Source organism: Drosophila guanche, unplaced genomic scaffold (assembly GCF_900245975.1).
Source record: "Drosophila guanche unplaced genomic scaffold, DGUA_6, whole genome shotgun sequence".
NCBI lineage: Eukaryota > Metazoa > Arthropoda > Insecta > Diptera > Drosophilidae > Drosophila > Drosophila guanche.
Window position 1 is genome coordinate 4618165 of NW_022995750.1, and position 20284 is coordinate 4638448.

Genomic DNA, 20284 nt, shown 5'->3' on the forward strand with positions numbered 1-20284 from the left:
TTTTCTCATCGATAGTTTTAATGTGACGACAAAAGGGAAAAATAAAAACATTTTTCTATCCATTTTTTTGTGCAAATTTAACCCCGACACCCTTAGTTAAACCACCGTCAAGATTGTCTCCAGGCACCGACTGAAAGAATTCTTCAGGATGACTTTGGTGGGACTAGCAGCACGCAAGCTAGCCCAAAAACAAAGGTAATAAAAGTAGCCGGGTGCCTAGCCAAAATAAACTAACCCACGCCTCTCCTTAGGTCGGCAAAACTGGCCGCCGCCTTCCCCAATGGAGTACGCTGCCAGAAATGCCTGCAAATGGGTCACTGGAGCTACGAGTGCAAGGAGAAGCGCAAATATGTGCACCGCAGTTCACGTACAAAGCAGCTTAGCAAGCATCTGGCAGATAAAGAAGACGCCATGGCCAATAAAACTGCTGCCGAGGCAGCTGCAGCCCAGGAATCCAGTGCTTTAGCTGCTTCGAGCAAGAAAGAGAAACGCAGACGGAAGAATAGCAACAGCTCTTCATCCTCCAGTTCCTCTGGAAGCTCTGGCAGCAGTTCAGGGTCAGACTCCTCTGGCTCGGACTCCAGCGATTCCAGCTCCGATTCGGATGAGGATGGCAGTTCATCGGGCGAAGAATCCGGCTCGTCTAGCAGCTCCGGATCCAGCTCAGATAGCGACAGCAGCGATGACGAGGTCTCAAAGAAAAAGAAACGTGTAGACAGCTCAGGAGAATCCTCAGACGGTGGTACCCAGGTCCCAGAGTAATTGAAGGAATTGAAGGCCAACAAGGGTTTTTAGCGCATAGCTTTAGTAGTTTAGTTACTCTTTCGTTCTTTGGTAATTTGTAATTTTACCCCTATTTAAGTGCACGAAATATTTGTATTATTTAAGTTCACAGTATGTAAACGTGTGGTCTGGCAAATTCTCCGTCAGGCAGCAAGAACCATGAATAAACATTTTAGCTCAGTCCGAATCCAATTCCTCATCGTGTTCCAGCTTGTTTATAAAGATGTCCAAATCGATTTTCTGCTGATTTATTTGATCCGGTTGCATGGCCGCTGGTGTGCTTATGTGTGGAGCTTCGCTCATGTCAAAGTGTGTGCGACTAGCAGGCGCCACAAGCTGTGACTCGATGGTACGCTCCAGACTCAGGGATTTCAGATGCAGTTCCTCCACCTCGAAGGGGGAAAGTAGTTGGTGTTTCTGTCATAGGGGATAGTGGCGATGTCATACCTTCAGCGAATTCAAGGCCTCCTGGATAACAGGCAATACCTTCAGCAGCTTCTTTTCAATAGCCAGGAGTTCTACTTGTTCCCGCTGCAGCACACGGTTAGATTGCAGCATTTTTATTGTTTGTTTCTCGTGCACATGCACTTTGAGCAATATCGCACGCCGTGCAATACAATCGATAACGCGATGAATGCAGCCCTCGTGTCAGGGCAGATATCGGCAGCCCTGGTCGCAAATGGAAACAATTTTGACAATTCGCGCCTTTTGAAAAACTCACATTTTGTACAGTCAAAAGACAAACTGAATTGCTTTAAGTGCACAAAAACCTGCTCGAATTGTAAAAAATGGATACCTGCAGGGAGGGCGGGGCAGCTGACACAAGCAATTCAAGTTTTACGGCCAGTTGCAATCTGCTCGATCTGGACCAAGAGATCAAGTGTAAGGCACTTGCCGTCTTTCGTAAATCGAACGCGGGTGGCGGGCTAGCCAAGAAACGCGATGTGCAAGAATGGCTCTGCTGCGCCGTCTACTGTGAGCTGCAGCGTGTGAAGATTAAGGATATGCTCGATGCCAAGCATAGGGCCGACGAGACGAAGAATGTAGCGGAAAATGCACGCACCAGTTGCTGGAACTTGTCGCTGACCAAACTACTCACGGCCTTCAAAGTAAACATATGTCGGTTTATGCGCCGAATGAAGCAGTGGAACATGATGGCCAAGAGTGAGATGGTCTTTCAGCAGGAAATCGACGATCTACAGAGACGGCTAAGCATAACCCTGATCATAAGGAATTACTATCAATGCGCATTTGATCGCCTGTTCTTATTGCCAGAGGAGGACACGGAGAACACAGAGAGCCGTTCCCTATACCAATCCCTTTATGAGTTTGGCTGGGTTCTGTTTTTGACCATCAGAAACGAGCTGCCCGGCTTTGCCACTTCGAATCTGGTCAATGGCTGTCAGCTGCTCATCTGCACCCTGGATTTGCTCTACGTGAATGCCCTGGAGGTGGGTAATCCCGACGTGATCAACATGTCTTTTAAAGGTTTGCCCAGCACATGGGGCAACGACGACTTTGACGATACCCTGCTGCTCAAGTACAGTGCACTGAAGGACATCTGCCCGCTGATTCCAGAGCTGCCGATCAAGGGTGTGCAAGTCATGCAGAAGGCCTTCTTTCACAAGGCTCTGGTGGTGCTGTTCTTGGATCAGAATCTGCTGGGCAACGACACCTTCATGCGGGAGATCGTCAAGGAGGGCCTCCTGGACGTCAATTTGGGTACACTCAACCGGAACTACACAAAACATGTGTCCGACATTAGCGAGATCGATGAGCGGGTACTGCTGTGTCGCAAAAAGGCATCGCCAGCGATAAACCAGCCTAAGACTCCTTCCCGCTACAAGCACTTGCATATCCTGCCAAATGCCATGCCCTCGGAGATCACTGAAACCTTGGATGCAGAGGATGTTGATGTGATCAGCAGTTTGGGTAAACGCCTGTGCGTCATGGCCCGTGTATTCGCTAAGTCTTCGCGGGACTTCTTGAGCACAGAGGAAGCCGATGAGTGCTTCACGATGTCCTGCCGACTATACTATCACTTCCTGCAGAAGATCACCAGCTCGGAGCTGAAGCTGAAGCCACACCTGAAGATGGTTCAGCTGCTGAAAAATATAACTCTCCATTCCACACTGATTGCCTGCTCCCTGGAGCTGGCCATGCACATTCAAGAGGTGCGCGTGAAGGAGCTAAAGTTTCCCTTTATCTTGAAGTGTTACGCCCTCGATGCGTACGAATTTCAGAAGATCCTTGAACTGGTGGTGCGGCACAACACTGGTCTGCTCGGTCGCGATCTGATCAAGCACCTGAATGCCGTCGAGATCGAATGTCTCGGATCGCTGATATTCCGCAACGACTCGCTACTGTGGAAAATATTGTCCACACAACGTTGCTTGCCCTCCTGCAACGAAGTACAGGCCAAAGACAAGGAGAATGCTGCGCGATCAAGAGCAGAGCTAAGGCCCGGCTTAAGCATCTGTCTGCGCAAGTTCTATAGCCTGGCCAACCTTCGCCTCATTAATCTCTGCCAGCGCCTGGATTTGATGCAATATTTTAGCAATATCTGGTACATTGCAGAGCACTCGTTCACCCAACACTGCGGATATCTGCTCAAGCAGCGGGAGCTCGACCAGTTGCTAATTTGTGCCATCCACTTGCATGGCCGACTAACGCGCAAGCACCTCAGCTTCCACCAGATACTCCTGCACTATCGCTGCCAGCCACACGCTCGCAGTCAAGTCTATCGTTTGGTTTGCTTGGGCAATTTCCGATGCGGCAATATCATTGAGTTCTACAACAAAATATACATAAAGAGAATGTTGAAGTTTGCCCAAGGTCTGCGCAAAGCAACAGTCACTGTGCCGCGCTCTGTGCTGCATGAAAAACCGCCGCAAAGCAATCAAATTTCATTTAATATTTCCGTTTCCACAAATAAATTGCGCTATCCCAGTGGCACGTCGATAAAAATATTTAAAACCAAGCCAGACTCCGGGGTTCAGGAGACGTTGGTGGAGCCAGATCAGCTGATAATAACACCACTGAAGCGTACCAATTCCGCCAAAGAACTTGGTCCGCTGCCATCCCCAAATATATTCAAGCGCCAGTGCATTCAATCAGCGATCTGATCTGGATCTACTCATCCATATTTTTGGCTACATTTTACGTAGCATATCGATTATGCTCTAGCTATCACCTTAAGAAATCATTTTGTAAGAGAAAGAGCAACGCTCAAAATGAATTAACTAAAATAAACGACAAGTCTGTGTACATTTATTGAATTCCAATCCAATCCCGAACGAATATTTTGTAAATATATTTCTATTGAATGGATGTTGTTGGTTTGTATTTGAAACTTAAATTCAAATAATTGTGACTCGGCTGATACGAAACGAAAGCTACAAAAAATTGTTACACGAGAGGCTGAGGCTGGGGTGACAGTAGAAGATTTTGGGCATAGACAGAGAGAGAGAGAGCCCTCGGGGGATGGGACTGGTTGTGGAGTACACATAATACATAATGAGAGCGTACGACTTAATCTTAATTAATTTTGTTGTTGACTTATCATTTAAAAAAGGAGTTAAGATGGTGGAGCAACTGGTGGTGCAGCCACAGGAGCCGCAGTGCTGGTCGGAGGAATGCTTGAGACGGCAGGCGGCAGCACCACCGATCCAGCAGTCGGTACGCTTGGCACCTCGGCAACAGGTGCACTGATTGTCGGCGGTGTGGTATCTGCATCAAAAAAAGAAAATTCATTTATCTTTACCATGCAATTGGAAAGGCCCACTGCTCGTTCACTTACCCATTGCTGTGGGGGCCTGAGGTTGCGCCGCCGCTGCGGCTGCTGCAGCTGCTGCTCCTGCTTGTTCGCTGGCAGTTGCCAGAACCGCTGGTATTCCGCCTCCTGTTGGAGGTGCTCCACCAGCCGCTGCCGTCGCCATGGGCGGCGCTGCGAAAGGCGCTCCATTTGGTGGTGGACCCACACCCACCGCTGCTATATGTGGCGGCAGAGGCTGATGCTGTGCCGATGGGGCTGCCAGCGTCTGGGTCTGGACTTGCGCCTGATGAGGCGGCAGTGCTTGCTGCTGTTGTGGCTGCTGTGGTGGCGGCGTTGGCTGTTGCTGTTGTTGCTGCTGCTGTTGCAGGATCATGGTGCCGGCAGCGGCAGCCTGACCTTGCAACTCCTGTTGCAGACGATGATGCGCTTGCTGGCGTGCGCGAAACTCGGCGGCCTTCAACTGCTCTAAATGGAACTGCTGGCGCTCTGTAATCAGCTGCTGCCGCTGGTACTCCAGGCCCTCGCGCTCCCTCTCCATGGTGGCTTCCAGCTCCTCAAAGTGCCTCAGCTTGATCTCCAGCTTCTTCATTTGCGTTTCGACCAGAAGGGCCACCAAAGACTTGATCTTGCGCTCCTCGAGTGCAGCCAAATGCTTGGCCTTGACGGCCGCCGATGCCAGTGCAGCAGCTGCAGCCGTCTGCATGTTGTTCTCACTGAAGGCTCCCTCCTTGTTGCTGCCTTGGCCACTTGAGCCATCCTTGGAGCCATCGCTGCCATCCTTAGTCTCCCCATCGCCACTGTTATCCTCCGTTTTGATGTCCACATCCATCGATGCTCCACTGCCACTCGCAGCGACTGTTGCTCCTCCTGCTGCTGCTGCTGCTGCTGGGTCTGTGGGTGAGGATTTGTTTGATTTGTCTGTTTTGCTGGCTTTATCCGACGAATCTTTTGGTTTCTTATTATCTGTAGTTGTGTTCGTGTTGCTTGTGGCTGTCGATGTCGTTGATGATGATGATGATGGGGAACTAGAGTCTGTGTTTGTGTTCGTCTTGGTATCCGATTTCGTTTTGTCTTTGGACTTGGCATCGTCTGTGATGTTGCAGATTGTTGGTGGTTGTGTTGTACGTTTTGTTGTTGTTGTTGAACAAAAACGAAACAAAAAACAAATAAATGACGGGCCACATTTCAAAACGAATTACAAAATTTTGAGCATTCAAATTAAATTATAAAGAAAGGAAACGGGAAGGAAGTCGTTATAGTTAGTCATTAAATTACCGTCTTTCTTGGTTAGGTCCTTCATTTCCTCATCACTTGCTGCTCCTGCTGCGCCACTGGCCGCTGTGGCCGAGCCGCCGCTGCTGCCATCCTTGCTTTCCTCATCCTCCTTGTCGGTGCCAGTGCCAGCAATTCCGCTGTTGGATAAACCAAAGTTCGGATTGAATTTGCCTCCAGCGGAGGCCTTCTTCACGCTCTTTATATGGATATCCATAATGGTGGCTGGCACCTCGTCCTAAACACACAAGAGATTACGATTACACATTGAAAGACAGGAAAGATCAAAGAAAAACGAAAGAATTTCCCTCACCTTTATGGCTGCAAACTCCTCCATGGCTGCCTTTGCGGCTGCGGCTGCCACCCGGGGATCCACCACAGAGGCCAAAAATGCCACCGTGGACATAATGGGATTGCCGCTTTTGCTAAACGGAATGGGTTGACAGCCCAGGGGTCCCAGGAAGCCGCCATCATCCTCCAGATAGGGATCCTCGATGGGCAACCGCAGGAAATGCAAAATGCACTCGTCCTGGGTCCGAGTACCCACATGTTCACACACCTTATTCCAGTCATCCTTGTGCATCTCGAGGCCCTCCAGCAGGAGCAGTGTCTCCTGGTCGGTCCACTCCCTGGCCATACTGGCCGCCGTGCGGTTCCTCATGGCAGACGGTTTCTTGGCATACTGATCCAACTTCAACCCGAATTGGCTCACGCCAGAGCTCAGTCCACTCGGGGCTCCATTCTCCAGGGCCTCCGTCTTGATGGCGCCAAGTGTGCCGCTCTTATCGCCGCCCAGGCTCTCCAAGCTACCATCCTTGCCCAGCGGCTTCTTGTCGAGATCCAACAGCGTCTTGGCGGCCGATGGCTGCTGAGTTTTCTGCGGATTAATGGCCTGCAGGCCCGATGGCGTGTCCGACAATATATGGAAATGCGAGGTAGGCGGCGGTCCCATGGGCGTGGGACGCAGATCGGCATCGATCTGGTAGTTAATCAATCCCCACTGCTCCAGAAAGGCATGCACACGCATAATGGCGCACACATCTCCCGCCAGATTGCGCCTGCAAGCGGTGCTGGTCAAGTACTCCGTGGGATTGAGTCTAAAATTAAGAGATTACAATTAGAACTGGCAGACAGAGTGGAATATATGGGAGGTACGGCACCTGTAGGTGTCTATCATAAAGTTTCTATAAGCCATGTAGATCTCTGGGGTCTTGGATTTGTTTTTGCTATTGAAGAACTCCGGCATGGCGCGCTTCTCGATCACATGGATGGAGTTGTAGTCAAACCATGCCGAATACGAGGGCACAATAATGTGATGTGTCTGCTCGGTAACATTATCCTCCATATCCTCCTTGGCCGACGAGGAGAACTCCTGCGTGTTGCTGTTGTCGCTCGTCTTGCCCGTCTGAGAGTTGTCGCCATCGCCAGTGGACAGTGCCTGGGCAGCGCTTCCCCCAGTCATCTCATCGTCCAGATCCGTCATTGTTCCACCTAAAGAAATGGCAAAAACTCAGTCAAAATATACAAGCAGAAAAGAGACTTCCCCACTCACCCTTGATGGGCATCATATCGTTGTCGCCGCGTGATTTGCTTCCTGGTGCCGGACTAGATGTCGATTGCAGGGCCGTACTGGCCTTGTGCACCTCTTGGACATTTGGCTCGGCCGGCGGATCATCCAGATCACGCGTCAGATCTTCATCTTCTTCATCGTTTCTGGTTTTCTTGTGGATGACAGCTGGGGAACGCTTGCGCTTTCCGGGCTTCGATGTGGATGTTGTGGGCGAGGGCGAGCGACGTCGCTTCTGCTTTCCAGTGCTGGTGCTGGGCTTCTTCTTTTCGTCGCCAAACGACATGATATCGTCGATGGACATGCGCTGCTTGTGCGTCTTCTTCTTGCCCTGTTCATCCACCTCATAGTCCTCCTCGGCCATCCATTCGTTGTACTGCTCCAAGTCGAGTATCCATGAGGCCGACACGCGCCACCTCTCTGCCGGCGATTCCGGATTCTCGGGAATATTCTCCGGCAAATCGAAGCTGTTGACCGTCCACGAGTCATAGGACTCGGGAAAGTAGTACCAATGCAGCATTACATGGCTGCCACGCTTGAAAATGGGACGCGCATACTCGTCCGGATGCGGATCCACAATGGGATAGACAATGTGCGTGGCATCCTCTTCGTCGGTGACGATTTCCACACGCCGATTGTCGAGAATCTCGCGCAGCCGCCCCTCGAAGCCCTTCTCGATCTCCGGCCTTATATAGATGTAAGGTATGCGGTATAGGTCCGCCTCTACCAGAGCCTGCTCGATCTCGATCAGCAGCTGAATGTTGGGATCCTTCCTCGTAGGATTCTTGCCAATTGAAAAGTCAAACTTCTTTCCCCGCTGCTCCGCGCGGAACCGGAACATCGTGGAGAAGATGATGCACAGACCTCCGCCATTCTTAAAGTCCAGAAAGCAACGCATCTAACGGGGGAAAAAGAAGACATTTCAATTAGCACTGCTCGTCCGTTATTTCCCCATCCTAATCCAAATCCCATCCCCGAAATTATTATATTCGCATGTACACACGAACGTACACAGAACACCCTGTACGTATGTACGAGCGTACAGAGAACACCCCTCACACACGATTACTAACCGGAATTCTGGTCGCCGGTGGGTCGGCCGAGTTTTTGCCAAGTTTCGCCTCCACATATTGCAGAAATTGTATCAGCAATTGGGCCAGGGACTCCTTGGTAATGGGCTCTGAGCTGTGCGCCAGGTACTAAAAGGGGAGAGCATTTTCAATTGATTGTTTTTTTCCACACGAAGTGTAGCGCCATTTTTGTTTTGCGTCGGCGGCGTTGTTGTACTCACCTTTTTACAATTCTTTTGCAGCCATTGCCTAATTGATTCGAAGCCCTGCAGCGTCTCTGACGACTGAAAGAAGTCAATATTCGGACTTCCGTCCTTCTTGGGGCCCAGTGTGTTCATCATGCAACACTTTTTATGGGCTTTTATCAATTAATTTTTGCTGTTTTCCGGGAAAAGAAATCACTATCGAAAACGCTGATGAAAGGGACGCACACAATTCACGGAACAATCGATTGCCAATACCGATGTTTTTGGCGTGCATCGATAAGATTACTCAAAGGCCGGTATTCCGACTTGAAACAACAAAAATAAGTGTTGTTTCGCTGCAATACGGACAGATACTTTGTTACTGATAATTACAATACTAAAATATCTTTGCCAACTTAAAAAATATAATCAATTAATTGTCCACGAAATATATTGCCGATAAAAAGAGGCATCGAGGTATCGATATATTGCCAACACATCCCCAAACACACCGATACATCGCCATCTCGCTCCGACATCTTCTGTTTGTCTACTTCTGTCTCTGTCACACCGCCTAAAAACTGCATGTTCCGTGCTGAGCCAAGCACACTATAAATGTAACAGGCATCGGAACAACATGACTCCTGAAAACGAAAAACGAAAATTAAAAAACACCGTGCGGACGGAGAGTGTTTGTGTCAGCGTGAAGCCCAATGTTAAGTTAAAACATTGATTGTTTGCTACCAAACGACATTAGCCGCATTCTAATTAAATACGCCTCGCCGGACCCAGGACCGACTCGCGTATGCTGTGTATGTGTGCGTGAAAAATCAATTGTGCGTGCGTGTGTGAGTGAATAAGAAAACGCGATTTTGTGACGCTGCTTGCGAAAAAAAACGTTGAACGCTGCAGCAGCAGAAGCAGGGGAGGGGGAATTGATTGTACAGTTTTTGGGAGCAGAGCAAACAAATCAATTAGAAAATGAAGAGTGCATGAGTTGAATTGCAAGTTGCAAAACCTTGCGCGAGAGACTTGCAAGTCGCGTGTCGCCTCACAAAAGCTGATTGCTTGTTGGGAGGGGTAGAAGCAGACCGCCGACGCCGCTGCCGCAAAACGCAACCATTGCCAAAGGTGAGTGATATAACATTTAAAAGCATGCATAGCTAATGAGTACGTACACGTTCTCCAAAATAGCAGCCACAGCAGAGCTTTATTCTCGCCAGAGAGAGAACATTGCATTGGTATTAATTTAACATGGGACATGGGGGCGTTGTGTTAGCTGAGGGTCTCCGCTTATCGTCGACTGCGACAGCGACAGAGGCGTTGCTAGCGCTTTGCTTCCGTTGCCCGTTTCGATGTGTGTGTGTGTGTGTGTTAGTGTTATTGCTGTGCTGCTCTATCTCACACACAGCACGCGGGGCCAAGGGGCACAGTGTGTTTTGATAAGAGAGGAGCAGCCGTCCGACGCAGCATTGAGGAAACTTTATTCAAAGCTGCAGAGTATATGCTCTCGATTTGTCCCGTGCTCTATTTTTATAGGAAGTCCATTGCGGGTGATGTTTATCCGCTTGGGGCGGATAACAATTGCAATAGTTTCATTGAATTTCCCTAAATGTACAGTCGCTGTCAGAATTATACATACATATGACCCCAATAAGAGCCATCTTTGGAATGAAAATGTTGGCAAAACCAAATGAATTTTCCTCTTTTGTGAGTTTTTCTTTTATCGCTTCGATTTTTTGCTTTGATTCTTGGCATCTTAACGAAATGCGCTCCCCGTTCTAGTATTTTTAGTCGTAGCACATTGCTCAATTTGTTTTTAGTCTTTTGCTATTTGTGTCGTCCGGCCAGCGGTCGGCCCATTCATTGGACTCTATTTTCTGTTGTTTTGCCTCGGTTTCAGTGGGTGGACGGACACAGCCGCCAGCCACAAGCCATCAGCCACCAGCGTTGCAAAAATGTGGTATGCCCATACGTTAGATGTCCACGTTGCCGCACAACGCGCGTTTGTGTGGCCAGTATAGGAAAAAGGCAAGGCAATACGAGTACGAGTACAAGTACGAGCACCAGAGCACAGAGCTCTAACACCTGTATTTATTTATGGTCTGCTGCCGTAATCGACTGACAGACTCACACTGCGGCTGGCCTGGCTGCAGTCTCTTTTTCTCTCCGTCTCTGGCTGTCACTTTCTGGTATCCCCCTCTATACGCCCTAGTTGACTCTTGGGGTAGCGCAGCTCTTGAACTAGTTTCCAAAACGCAGCCCCAACTTCTTGCATTCCCTCCTGCTACCCTTTCAATGCTAATATGTTTGTACATAAAGAAATGGAAGTATTTCTGGTTTATACAAAAATTCGTCTTTGTTTTGCATTAATTGTTTTTAGTTTGTTCTGTGCCATTTTCCCATCGCAGTTCGCAACAATTCCGACCTTTGTCGTAGTTTCTTGTATTTTCTTTTGTTTTGTTTGGTGCCATTAGAAAAACCTGAGAATTATTTGAATATTCTAAAGGTTTTAGTTAGTAGAACTAGATGCTATTGCCCCTGAATGTGCGTCATTCCATCTACATGTAAAAGCTATTATATAAAATATTCAAAACTCCTTCCAGTTTTGTTTCTTTTGCCAATAAATTCGATTGGGGTTTTCTGTTTAATGTGCAGCAGCAGTGTGTGCAACATTCTGCATTGCAGCTGTCACAATATTCAACCATTCCCCCCATTATTATTGTCTAAATAAATATTGAACTCTTTTTTAAAACAAAACAATTTCGACATTTGCCCCCAAAAATGTATGTGGATTCGGGGGCGGGCAGCATACCAGTTTCCATGCCACATAAAAAATACAAGAAATTTGCTTTACTTTTATAGATGGAATTTTGTTGAAAAACCTTTAAACTAAATATGGAATGTACATACGGTATTATTAAATAAGCGGTTATGCCCATGTGTCCCCGCCTTAATCGTTCCGTGTGTCCGTTCGTTCACTCACCATATTGATAATAATGAAAATGTGGGCTCATTCAAGCGGCAGGCAGGAGGCTTATCAATCGCAGAAAATGTATAAATAAACATGAAACTCCTCCCCACACCAGCCCACTCTCCATATGCCACATGGTAGACCCTAAAACAGCGGGGCTACAATGGGTGGTAAAATCAATACAATAATTGCGATGGCGATTCGATTTTCATCTAATGGAAATTTAATTACAATTGGCCATAGGCTACAGGCATTTTCATGGGCAAAGCCAGAGCCGGAGACACCCACCAAGGTCGTTATATAGTTATAAAAATAGTCGTCATCGATATAGTAGGGCCTTTTTTTAATGGCTTATCCATGCGACACTTGTCCCCATACAAATGCTTTCATTATGACATTTACGCTCGTTATTACCTTTTTCTTTTATTTATGATTTATGTTTATGTCTGTCTGTTATTGTGTGTGTTTTATTCTATTATTGTTTAGTGCACGTGACTGGAGATGGTCTTTGATAGACCAGTATCCACAATCGTAATATTTGAACGTTTAGAATAATGTTTCGAGAACTTCTTTGCGTTGGTTCAGTGAACCTTAAGTTGCGGTGTTTTTTTTTTTTTTTTTGCTGCTTATCTCTCTTTTCAAGTAACCATAATACCTTGCGCCCACCCCTTCCAAAATACACCACTGATAAGGCACCTAAGGGTGTGGAGTTCTCTCTTTTCTTGTGTTCTTATCTTTACCGAATACAAAATTGGTAATCCCTCTATTGGGGAAAGAAATAAAATGCTGGTTTTTCACCATTTTGATACCACATTGTGGTGGATATTTACGGGGATTTCACTGGGATAAACACACATTACACACGCTCTCAATTGTTTGGCATTCAAAAAATGTATTAATGTATTACTAATATCTATTTAAATAACTGTAAAGAAATTTTAAAATATTTGTTTACATTTTTAAAGCTACTTTCGATTTTTGTTAATTTATGATTTATCAGTTATTTATATAATCGCTCGTGGAAAATGGCTTCTTTCTGTTTAAAACTTCATTTTCAACGGGGAATGTGCACTAGTGGGGGGACAGGGGTGTTTTGTATTATTTTGTATTCGCTTCCCCCCGGCCCATATGTCTGAGACCAGTTTAAAGTCTGATTTCAATATCTGAAAAGACTAACGTAGATATGTAGATATATCCCTTTTATCATCAGTTCGTCAGGTTCTACGTACGTAACACGGTTGCGCTTGTCCGTGTCCCGTAGTCGAATGAAAATGCCGTAATTTACTCAATTGTCACGTTCTGCTCTCGAACGAACGCTTACGCTTCAGCGAGCCCATGGCAGGCAGTCAAGTCACCGTCACAGAACCATTGAAACACCCATTCAAGCAGCAAATGAGTCAATTTGCGCGAAGCCCCCCAACCCACACACAGTTTATCGACCAAACGAAATGGATTGAGACACTACTAAACAAGAAATCCTCCTACTACACAATGGGCTGGGAAGGGGTCTCTGCATATTCCATGGGGGTAATAAATGGCACCCCTCTGCTGCTGGAAGCAATGCCTTTGTCCACGTGGCCCCTGTTTATTGGTGCTGGCAAACTTCTATAAAATGTACGGAAAATGCCATAAATCTATGTTCTGACCCCACAACTAGACCCCTAGAATGGTTGGGGGTAATAAATGACAGCAGTATACGCCCGTGCATCTCTCTAATGCTAATGCAAGTAACTAATAGTTAGAATAAATATATATTTATAGATTGTAGAATAATATGTATATAACCCAGGCAGAGGGTGCAATAGGTCGCTCTCTCTTTCTGGGATTATTGTACAAATAATAGACACATCATAAACCACGAGAGATTTAATTTTCATTGGCCTTGGGAAACGCTTTTCCACTTTAATTGTACCTGTAATTTGAATGTCCATGTATGAAGTTTTCAGACTGATTTTTCACCACAATCCTTGGGTGTAAGGTAACCTTTAACGGCTTTCTTCTATATTTTATCAAAGGGAGAAGTCCAACAAAAATTAATGTTCGCAACCCGAGTCTCGGGGGTTTTCTTTTGCAGCATTCGCTTGTGCTTCACGAGTCGAGTTTGAATGCTTAAGCTTAAGGACATGTTTCCTTGCTTTCACTGCCAAAATGTATAAATAAATCTCTGTTTTCTTTTGTACTTTCAGATTAGTTACTTAGAGGAGTAGAGAAGAGAGTAGGACGCATCGATCGCTTGAGAGATCGCAACAGGGTGAAAGAACAGACGGACACACACACAAATTTGAACACAAATCTCTTCCATTTGTATAATGACATCTCGGTAAGAAAACATAGATTGAAAACAAAAGAGTTTTCCCAGCCATTAATTCCCCCCCTTATAGACTCGATCGACTGTTCATCCTACTCGAGTCGGGGTCCACAGCGGCCACACGTCAAGCAGCGGCCAAGCAGATTGGCGAAGTGCAAAAACTCTATCCACAGGAGCTGCATGTGCTGCTCAATCGATTGGTGGGCTATCTGCACAGCTCCTCATGGGAGACGCGCATTGCAGCGGCACAGACCGTGGAGGCCATACTCAAGCAGGTGCCCGTATGGCAGCCAGAGGAGCAGTTGAGCGGAGGAGCAGGCTCAGCAGGAATTATAGTGAAGAAGGAACGATCCGCCAGCGATGGCGCTGCCGAAGAAGATAGCTGCCAGTCGAGTGGTTCCTCGACAACGGGCGGCAGCGAGCGAATGCTGAGCTTCGATGAGTTTGATTTGCAGCAGATCCTCCACAAGGGCGCACGTCTGATCGGCTCCGAGGGCAATGAATTCGATGTGCAGGAGGAACAGCCAGCGAGTGGCGGTGGTGCGGAAGAGGAGCAGCAGCGGAGCGTGGCCAGCCGACTGAGTCGACAGCGAGCGTTGCTCAACGACAAACTCGGGCTGACGGCAGCCGCCAAGATGGGTGTCAATCTCACGGACATGATCACCGACGAGGATGTGGCACTGGCGCGCAGTGGCAGCAACTACAATGTGAATGCCGAAAAGCTGCCCGTGGAGCATATATTAAACATCAAGCCACAGGCGGCAGCCAACGGAAAGGCTCTGAGCTGCAGGGAAATGAATCGAGCGAAGCGCAAGGCACGGCAGGGCACGACGACTGTTGCTGTTGTTGCCTCCTCCGTGACGCCCACCTGCAGTCGTCGCAATTCGAGCAGCAATCACAGCTCCAGCAGCAACAGTAATGGGAATGGGAATGGCAATGGCAACGGTTCGGTGTCCACCACAGTGGTGACAAGCAACGCAGCGGCAGTGCCAGCCCCCGCCGGCGATGAGCCAGAGAAAAAGAAATTAAAGTCGAGCGTTGGACAGGAGATCTTTTACAGCTTAAATGGTGAGTGGGCAGAGCAAAAAGCATTAACATTAATTACAATTAATTCATTCTTCGTCTCTCGGTATATTGTAGCTGCCGTACCGGATGCCACTGGCACTTGGGTCGATGCCATTTCGTGGCCTTTGGAGAACTTTTGTTCCCGCCTCTTTATCGATCTCTTTCATGCCAAATGGGAGGTACGCCATGGCGCAGCCACAGCACTGCGCGAACTAATCAATCAGCATGCGCAGGGTGCCGGAAAGTCGCTGACTCAAACGAGAGATCAAATGCAGGAGGCGCACAATCGCTGGCTGGAGGATGCGGCCCTGCGTCTGCTCTGTGTGTTGTCCCTGGATCGTTTTGGGGACTTTGTCTCCGATCAGGTGGTGGCACCCGTGCGCGAGACATGCGCCCAAGTGCTTGGGACGCTCGTCAAGGAGATTGATGCCTCGAAGGTGCAGCGAATTGTGGACATTCTGCTGCAGTTGATCCAGCACAAAAACGAGTGGGAGGTGCGTCACGGGGGACTGCTCGGCCTGAAGTATGTGTTTGTAGTGCGGGAGGAACTGTTGCCCATCTACATTCCCCAATCGATATCCAACATATTGATCGGTCTGCTGGACGCCGTCGATGATGTGGGGGCTGTGGCTGCGGCCACTCTGATACCCGTTTCCGCCTGCCTACCGAAGCTGCTGCAACCCGCGCAGGTCTCTTCGATTGTGAAGATGCTATGGGATCTGCTGCTCGACCAGGATGAGCTCACGTCTGCCTGCAATAGTTTTATGGGTCTCCTGGCGGCCATTCTTTGCCTGCCACAGGCTGCCAGCTGGATAGAAATGGAGCCGATGGCCATGCTGGTGCCCCGCCTGTGGCCCTTTCTCTCCCACAGTACCAGTTCGGTGCGCAGATCCACACTCAAGACGCTCCTCACCCTCACCAGTGCGGATAAGCAGCTGAAGCTGAAAGAGGAGCAGGCGGAGCAGGATCAACCCAAAGTGAAGCTCAACTTTGGCGTCAAAGATTGGAAATCGGAGCTGCTAAGGCAGGCCCTGAGGCACATCTATCAGCGGATATTGGTGGAGCCACAAGCGGATATACAGGGACTGGCGCGTCAGGTGTGGTCCAATCTCATTGAGCACGCGGATCTGGGTGCTCTGCTGATTGCCGCCTGTCCATATGTCTCCTCCTGGATCTGCCTGTCTATGCAACCACCCAAATTGGCCTTTGATCCGGGAGTACTCATCAGAGCAGGCACCAGCAGCAGCGGTCTAGCAGATTCCGGGACGGGAATTCCATCTCGACGGCGTACTGCACGAATTGGCGATGACTTGGGCGGTGGCATCTTGGCGCATGCAAATGCCCAACAGAAGCTATATTTGGGCGGCACCGAGGCCACGCCCTTGGACCTCAGAGAGGCTAACTTTATGCGTGCCAGGATCTCCTCGTCGCGGGCACTCGGTGCGCTCTCCCACTACCTGGTGCAGCCGGCACCCGGTGTGCTGTATACACCCCAAATGGAGAGTCCCACGGAGCTGTACACCAAAGTGCTTCTCGGACATCTGAATGCCCATTCGGCGGTGCAGCGCATTGTCTGCGGTTTGATAATTGCCTTTTGGGCGCTGGAGGATGAACCCGTGCGTCCGGGGCCACCGAATCTGCAGGAGAAGCTGCATCAATGTGTCGGTGAATATGTGTACTACGATGAGGTGGCCACCTCGCTGACGCGCCTGCTCCAAGAAGCGCAGGACTTTATAGCCACGCTTAAGCAGAACAAGATTCCCATCAATGACTTTAACAATGCCAAGATTCTGACACTCGAACAGATCGAGGCGGTGGCCACCACACTGAGCGACAATCTGCGCAGTCTGGCACTCAAGCCGAAACTCCTGGACATGCTGGAGGAGCGACGACGTAGCCTGCAGGCTTCCTATCAGCAGACGACCAGTGAGCAGGGCGCCTACCATGTGAGTGCCCAGGCAGCGCTTGCGGGTGCCATTTGCGCTCTGCACTGCCTGCCCGAGAAGCTGAATCCGGTGGTGAAGCCTCTGATGGAGTCCATTAAGCGGGAACAGTGCGTCCAGCTGCAGCAGCTCTCCGCAGAGTTCCTGGTCCATCTGATGGATCAGGTTTGTGATAGAAATCCTAGTCCAAACAGCAAGATTCTCAAGAATCTTTGCACTCTTCTGCGCAGCGATGCAGAGCACACGCCCACGCTGGTAAGGAGGCGAATTCAAGACTCTAGAATGCACAGCACATGACATCCATTCCTCTCTCTCTCTCTATTTTTAGGTGATGCCACACCAAACCCTCAAGCAGCTACAGGGACAGCCGCAGGCAATTTCGAGTGCCAGCGGCTGCCTTTACTACGGCATACTGACACTCACGCTGCAGCAGGCCACCAGCACTGGCAGCACTCGTGGCAACACCACGACTGGAACAGCATCTGGAGGAGGAGGAACATCACGTGGCCCCGGACGACCGCCTGCGAGTGAGATATTGGCAGCCGCGGCAGCGTCCACGGCGCATGTGGAGCTAAAAGTGCAGCAGGCCAAGGATGCAGAGGCGAAGCAGTGCCGCATTCAGCGCATGGGAGCGGCCTGCACCATTGCTAAGCTGTGCAGCACCTTTGGGGCGCACATACTCGAGAAGGTGACCATCTTCCAGCAGCTAATGTTCGGCAAGGTGGCACAGTTTGTGCAAGAAACGGATGAGCTGCAGCTTGCCAACACGCTGCCAGAGCTGCAGGCATGCACCGAGCTGATTGGCTCTCTGCAGCTGATCGAGACAGCCGCGCCGCATCTGCACGAGGCACTGCATCCGCAGCTGTATGCCTTGCTCCCGCCACTGGGCTGCATTGTGCGGCATCCGCTCAAGGCGGTGCGACACATGGCCGCCCGCTGCGTTGCGGCGCTGGCGGAGATCGACGCCTGCCAGACGATGCAGTTTGTGGTGCAGGAACTGCTGCCACTGCTGGGCAGGATAGAGCAGCTAATCGAGCGTCAGGGCGCTGTGGAGGCCATCGAGCGTGTAGTCAGTCGGCTGCAGATCAAGGTGGTGCCATACATCGTTCTGCTGGTGGTGCCCCTGCTCGGTGCCATGAGCGATCCCAACGAAGCCGTGCGCCTGCTCTCCACCCACTGCTTTGCCAATCTGGTGCAGCTGATGCCCCTGGATGGCGGCTGCAAGACGGAGCAGCTAAAAAGCGAGCCGCTGCAGGCGCGCAGGACACGCGATCGGGAGTTCCTCGACTACCTGTTCAACCCGAAGTCTATTCCGAACTACCAAGTGCCGGTGCCGATTAGCGTGGAGCTGCGCTGCTACCAGCAGGCGGGTATCAATTGGCTGTGGTTCCTCAACAAGTACAACCTGCATGGCATACTTTGCGACGACATGGGCCTCGGCAAGACCCTGCAGACCATCTGCATCCTGGCCGGAGATCATTTGCAGCGCCAGGCATCGGCGCACAGCAATCTGCCGAGTCTCGTCATCTGTCCGCCAACCCTCACCGGCCACTGGGTGTACGAGGTGGAGAAGTTCCTTGGCCAGAGCTCCGTGCTGCGGCCCCTCCATTACTTTGGCTTCCCCCTCGGACGCGAGAAGCTGCGAAGTGAGATTGGAACGACGTGCAACCTCGTGGTGGCCTCCTACGACACGGTGCGCAAGGACATTGACTTCTTCCGTGGCATCCACTTCAACTACTGCGTCCTGGACGAGGGGCACATCATCAAGAACGGCAAGACCAAGAGCTCCAAGGCCATCAAGCAGCTGAGGGCCAACCACAGGCTGATCCTCTCGGGCACACCCATCCAGAACAATGTCCTCGAGCTGTGGTCACTGTTTGACTTTCTAATGCCGGGCTTCCTGGGAACCGAGAAGCAGTTTATTCAACGTTTTTCACGACCCATTCTCGCGTCACGCGATGCCAAAAGTTCACCCAAAGAGCAGGAGGCCGGGGTGCTGGCCATGGAGGCATTGCATCGTCAGGTCTTGCCGTTCCTGCTGCGCCGTGTCAAGGAGGATGTGCTCAAGGATCTGCCGCCGAAAATAACCCAGGATCTGCTGTGTGAGCTAAGTCCCCTCCAGCTGCGACTCTACGAGGACTTCAGCAACAAACACCTGAAAGGCTGCTTGGATAAGTTTGGGGAATCGACGGCGGTCGCATCCACGGAGAATCTCAGCAACAAGACGCACATCTTCCAGGCCCTGCGCTACCTGCAGAACGTGTGCAATCACCCCAAGCTGGTGCTCCGTCAATCCGAGGAGCTGTCCCACGTCGCCGCCCAGCTGGCGCTCTCCAACAGCTGCCTCGATGACATTGAACACTCGGCCAAGCTGCCAGCCCTCAAGTAAGTATTCCCTGGATGTCCTCACCGTATGGATTGGCTTACATTCTTGGTTTATATTTTTCAGACAACTTCTCCTCGATTGTGGCATTGGTGTCCAAACAGAGTCGGTTAGCCAGCATCGTGCGCTCATCTTTTGCCAGCTGAAGGCCATGCTGGACATTGTGGAGCACGATCTGCTGCGGCGGCATCTGCCCAGCGTCACGTACTTGCGTCTGGATGGCAGTGTGCCCGCCTCCCAGCGTCAGGATATAGTCAATAACTTCAATAGCGATCCCAGCATTGATGTTCTGCTCCTCACCACGCTGGTAAGTTTTTGATCTGACACACCCCGGTTGGAAGTAGTCGTCCCTAAACGTCTCTTATTTATTTTGTAGGTTGGCGGCTTGGGGTTAAATTTAACTGGTGCCGATACTGTCATCTTTGTGGAACACGACTGGAATCCCATGAAGGATCTGCAGGCCATGGATCGAGCCCATCGCATCGGGCAGAAGAAGGTGGTTAATGTGTATCGCCTGATCACCCGCAACTCGCTCGAGGAGAAGATTATGGGACTGCAAAAGTTCAAAATTCTCACTGCCAATACGGTCGTGAGTGCCGAGAATGCCTCGCTCCAAACGATGGGCACCTCGCAGATCTTTGATCTCTTCAATGGTGGTGGCAGTAGCAGCAGCAGCACCGGTGGATCTTCCGCAGCACAATCTGCTGCGGGTGGTGGCATGTCCGTCAACACATTCATCGAGAACATGCCGGAACTCTGGTCCGAGCACCAGTACGAGGAGGAGTACGATTTGGGCAACTTTGTGCAGGCACTGAAAAAGTAATCAATCTTCCCCCTCCGCTTCCCACACACTCTAAGACTTCCGGAGAAAGAGAGTTCTGTTTTAGGCTAAGGTTGGAAAATGCATTCGGAAAACTGTTTCGGAATGTTTTCTTGTTCCTTTTATAAACTGCAAAAAC

At 49.8% G+C, this 20284-nt stretch overlaps 5 protein-coding genes across 5 annotated transcripts; 3 read left to right on the forward strand and 2 right to left on the reverse strand.

Moving 5' to 3' along the window:
* The first annotated feature begins 2 nt into the window (after positions 1 to 2).
* Positions 3 to 833, forward strand: LOC117586471 (zinc finger CCHC domain-containing protein 10). Its single transcript, XM_034276560.1, has 2 exons — positions 3 to 195; positions 252 to 833. The coding sequence occupies exons 1-2, from the start codon at positions 149 to 151 to the stop codon at positions 760 to 762; spliced, it is 558 nt and encodes a 185-aa protein (XP_034132451.1). The 5' UTR covers positions 3 to 148; the 3' UTR covers positions 763 to 833.
* LOC117586472 lies at positions 789 to 1378 on the reverse strand. Its single transcript, XM_034276561.1, has 2 exons — positions 1231 to 1378; positions 789 to 1173 (listed from the first exon to the last, which is right to left on the reverse strand). The coding sequence occupies exons 1-2, from the start codon at positions 1339 to 1341 to the stop codon at positions 961 to 963; spliced, it is 324 nt and encodes a 107-aa protein (XP_034132452.1). The 5' UTR covers positions 1342 to 1378; the 3' UTR covers positions 789 to 960.
* Positions 1379 to 1448: 70 nt separating this feature from the next.
* On the forward strand, positions 1449 to 4042 carry LOC117586469 (retinoblastoma family protein). Its single transcript, XM_034276556.1, has one exon. The coding sequence runs from the start codon at positions 1572 to 1574 to the stop codon at positions 3906 to 3908; it is 2337 nt and encodes a 778-aa protein (XP_034132447.1). The 5' UTR covers positions 1449 to 1571; the 3' UTR covers positions 3909 to 4042.
* Positions 4043 to 4086: 44 nt separating this feature from the next.
* LOC117586468 (SWI/SNF complex subunit SMARCC2) lies at positions 4087 to 8912 on the reverse strand. Its single transcript, XM_034276555.1, has 8 exons — positions 8689 to 8912; positions 8471 to 8596; positions 7383 to 8295; positions 6991 to 7321; positions 6144 to 6927; positions 5834 to 6068; positions 4583 to 5647; positions 4087 to 4512 (listed from the first exon to the last, which is right to left on the reverse strand). The coding sequence occupies exons 1-8, from the start codon at positions 8806 to 8808 to the stop codon at positions 4361 to 4363; spliced, it is 3726 nt and encodes a 1241-aa protein (XP_034132446.1). The 5' UTR covers positions 8809 to 8912; the 3' UTR covers positions 4087 to 4360.
* A 342-nt stretch (positions 8913 to 9254) lies between these two features.
* Positions 9255 to 20282, forward strand: LOC117586476 (TATA-binding protein-associated factor 172). The gene is made up of 7 exons (XM_034276569.1): positions 9255 to 9783; positions 13813 to 13946; positions 14008 to 15002; positions 15075 to 17197; positions 17271 to 19327; positions 19392 to 19632; positions 19702 to 20282. Exons 2-7 carry the CDS (start codon positions 13936 to 13938, stop codon positions 20146 to 20148), a joined length of 5874 nt encoding a protein of 1957 aa, XP_034132460.1. The 5' UTR covers positions 9255 to 9783; positions 13813 to 13935; the 3' UTR covers positions 20149 to 20282.
* Positions 20283 to 20284: the final 2 nt, after the last annotated feature.

What these genes read in the sequence shown, in the direction of transcription:
- LOC117586471 (XM_034276560.1), top strand. Translation starts at nt 149, where the DNA reads ATGACTTTGGTGGGACTAGCAGCACGCAAGCTAGCCCAAAAACAAAG. An exon ending in AAGCTAGCCCAAAAACAAAG is followed by an intron (nt 196 to 251) that starts GTAATAAAAGTA and finishes GCCTCTCCTTAG; the next exon opens with GTCGGCAAAACTGGCCGCCG.
- LOC117586472 (XM_034276561.1), bottom strand. Translation starts at nt 1,341, where the DNA reads ATGCTGCAATCTAACCGTGTGCTGCAGCGGGAACAAGTAGAACTCCTG. An exon ending in AGGCCTTGAATTCGCTGAAG is followed by an intron (nt 1,174 to 1,230) that starts GTATGACATCGC and finishes TCCCCCTTCGAG; the next exon opens with GTGGAGGAACTGCATCTGAA.
- LOC117586469 (XM_034276556.1), top strand. Translation starts at nt 1,572, where the DNA reads ATGGATACCTGCAGGGAGGGCGGGGCAGCTGACACAAGCAATTCAAGT.
- LOC117586468 (XM_034276555.1), bottom strand. Translation starts at nt 8,808, where the DNA reads ATGATGAACACACTGGGCCCCAAGAAGGACGGAAGTCCGAATATTGAC. An exon ending in CGATATGATGCCCATCAAGG is followed by an intron (nt 7,322 to 7,382) that starts GTGAGTGGGGAA and finishes CCATTTCTTTAG; the next exon opens with GTGGAACAATGACGGATCTG. An exon ending in GGACCTAACCAAGAAAGACG is followed by an intron (nt 5,648 to 5,833) that starts GTAATTTAATGA and finishes GCAACATCACAG; the next exon opens with ACGATGCCAAGTCCAAAGAC.
- LOC117586476 (XM_034276569.1), top strand. An exon ending in CAGAGCACACGCCCACGCTG is followed by an intron (nt 17,198 to 17,270) that starts GTAAGGAGGCGA and finishes CTCTATTTTTAG; the next exon opens with GTGATGCCACACCAAACCCT. An exon ending in TTCTGCTCCTCACCACGCTG is followed by an intron (nt 19,633 to 19,701) that starts GTAAGTTTTTGA and finishes TTTATTTTGTAG; the next exon opens with GTTGGCGGCTTGGGGTTAAA.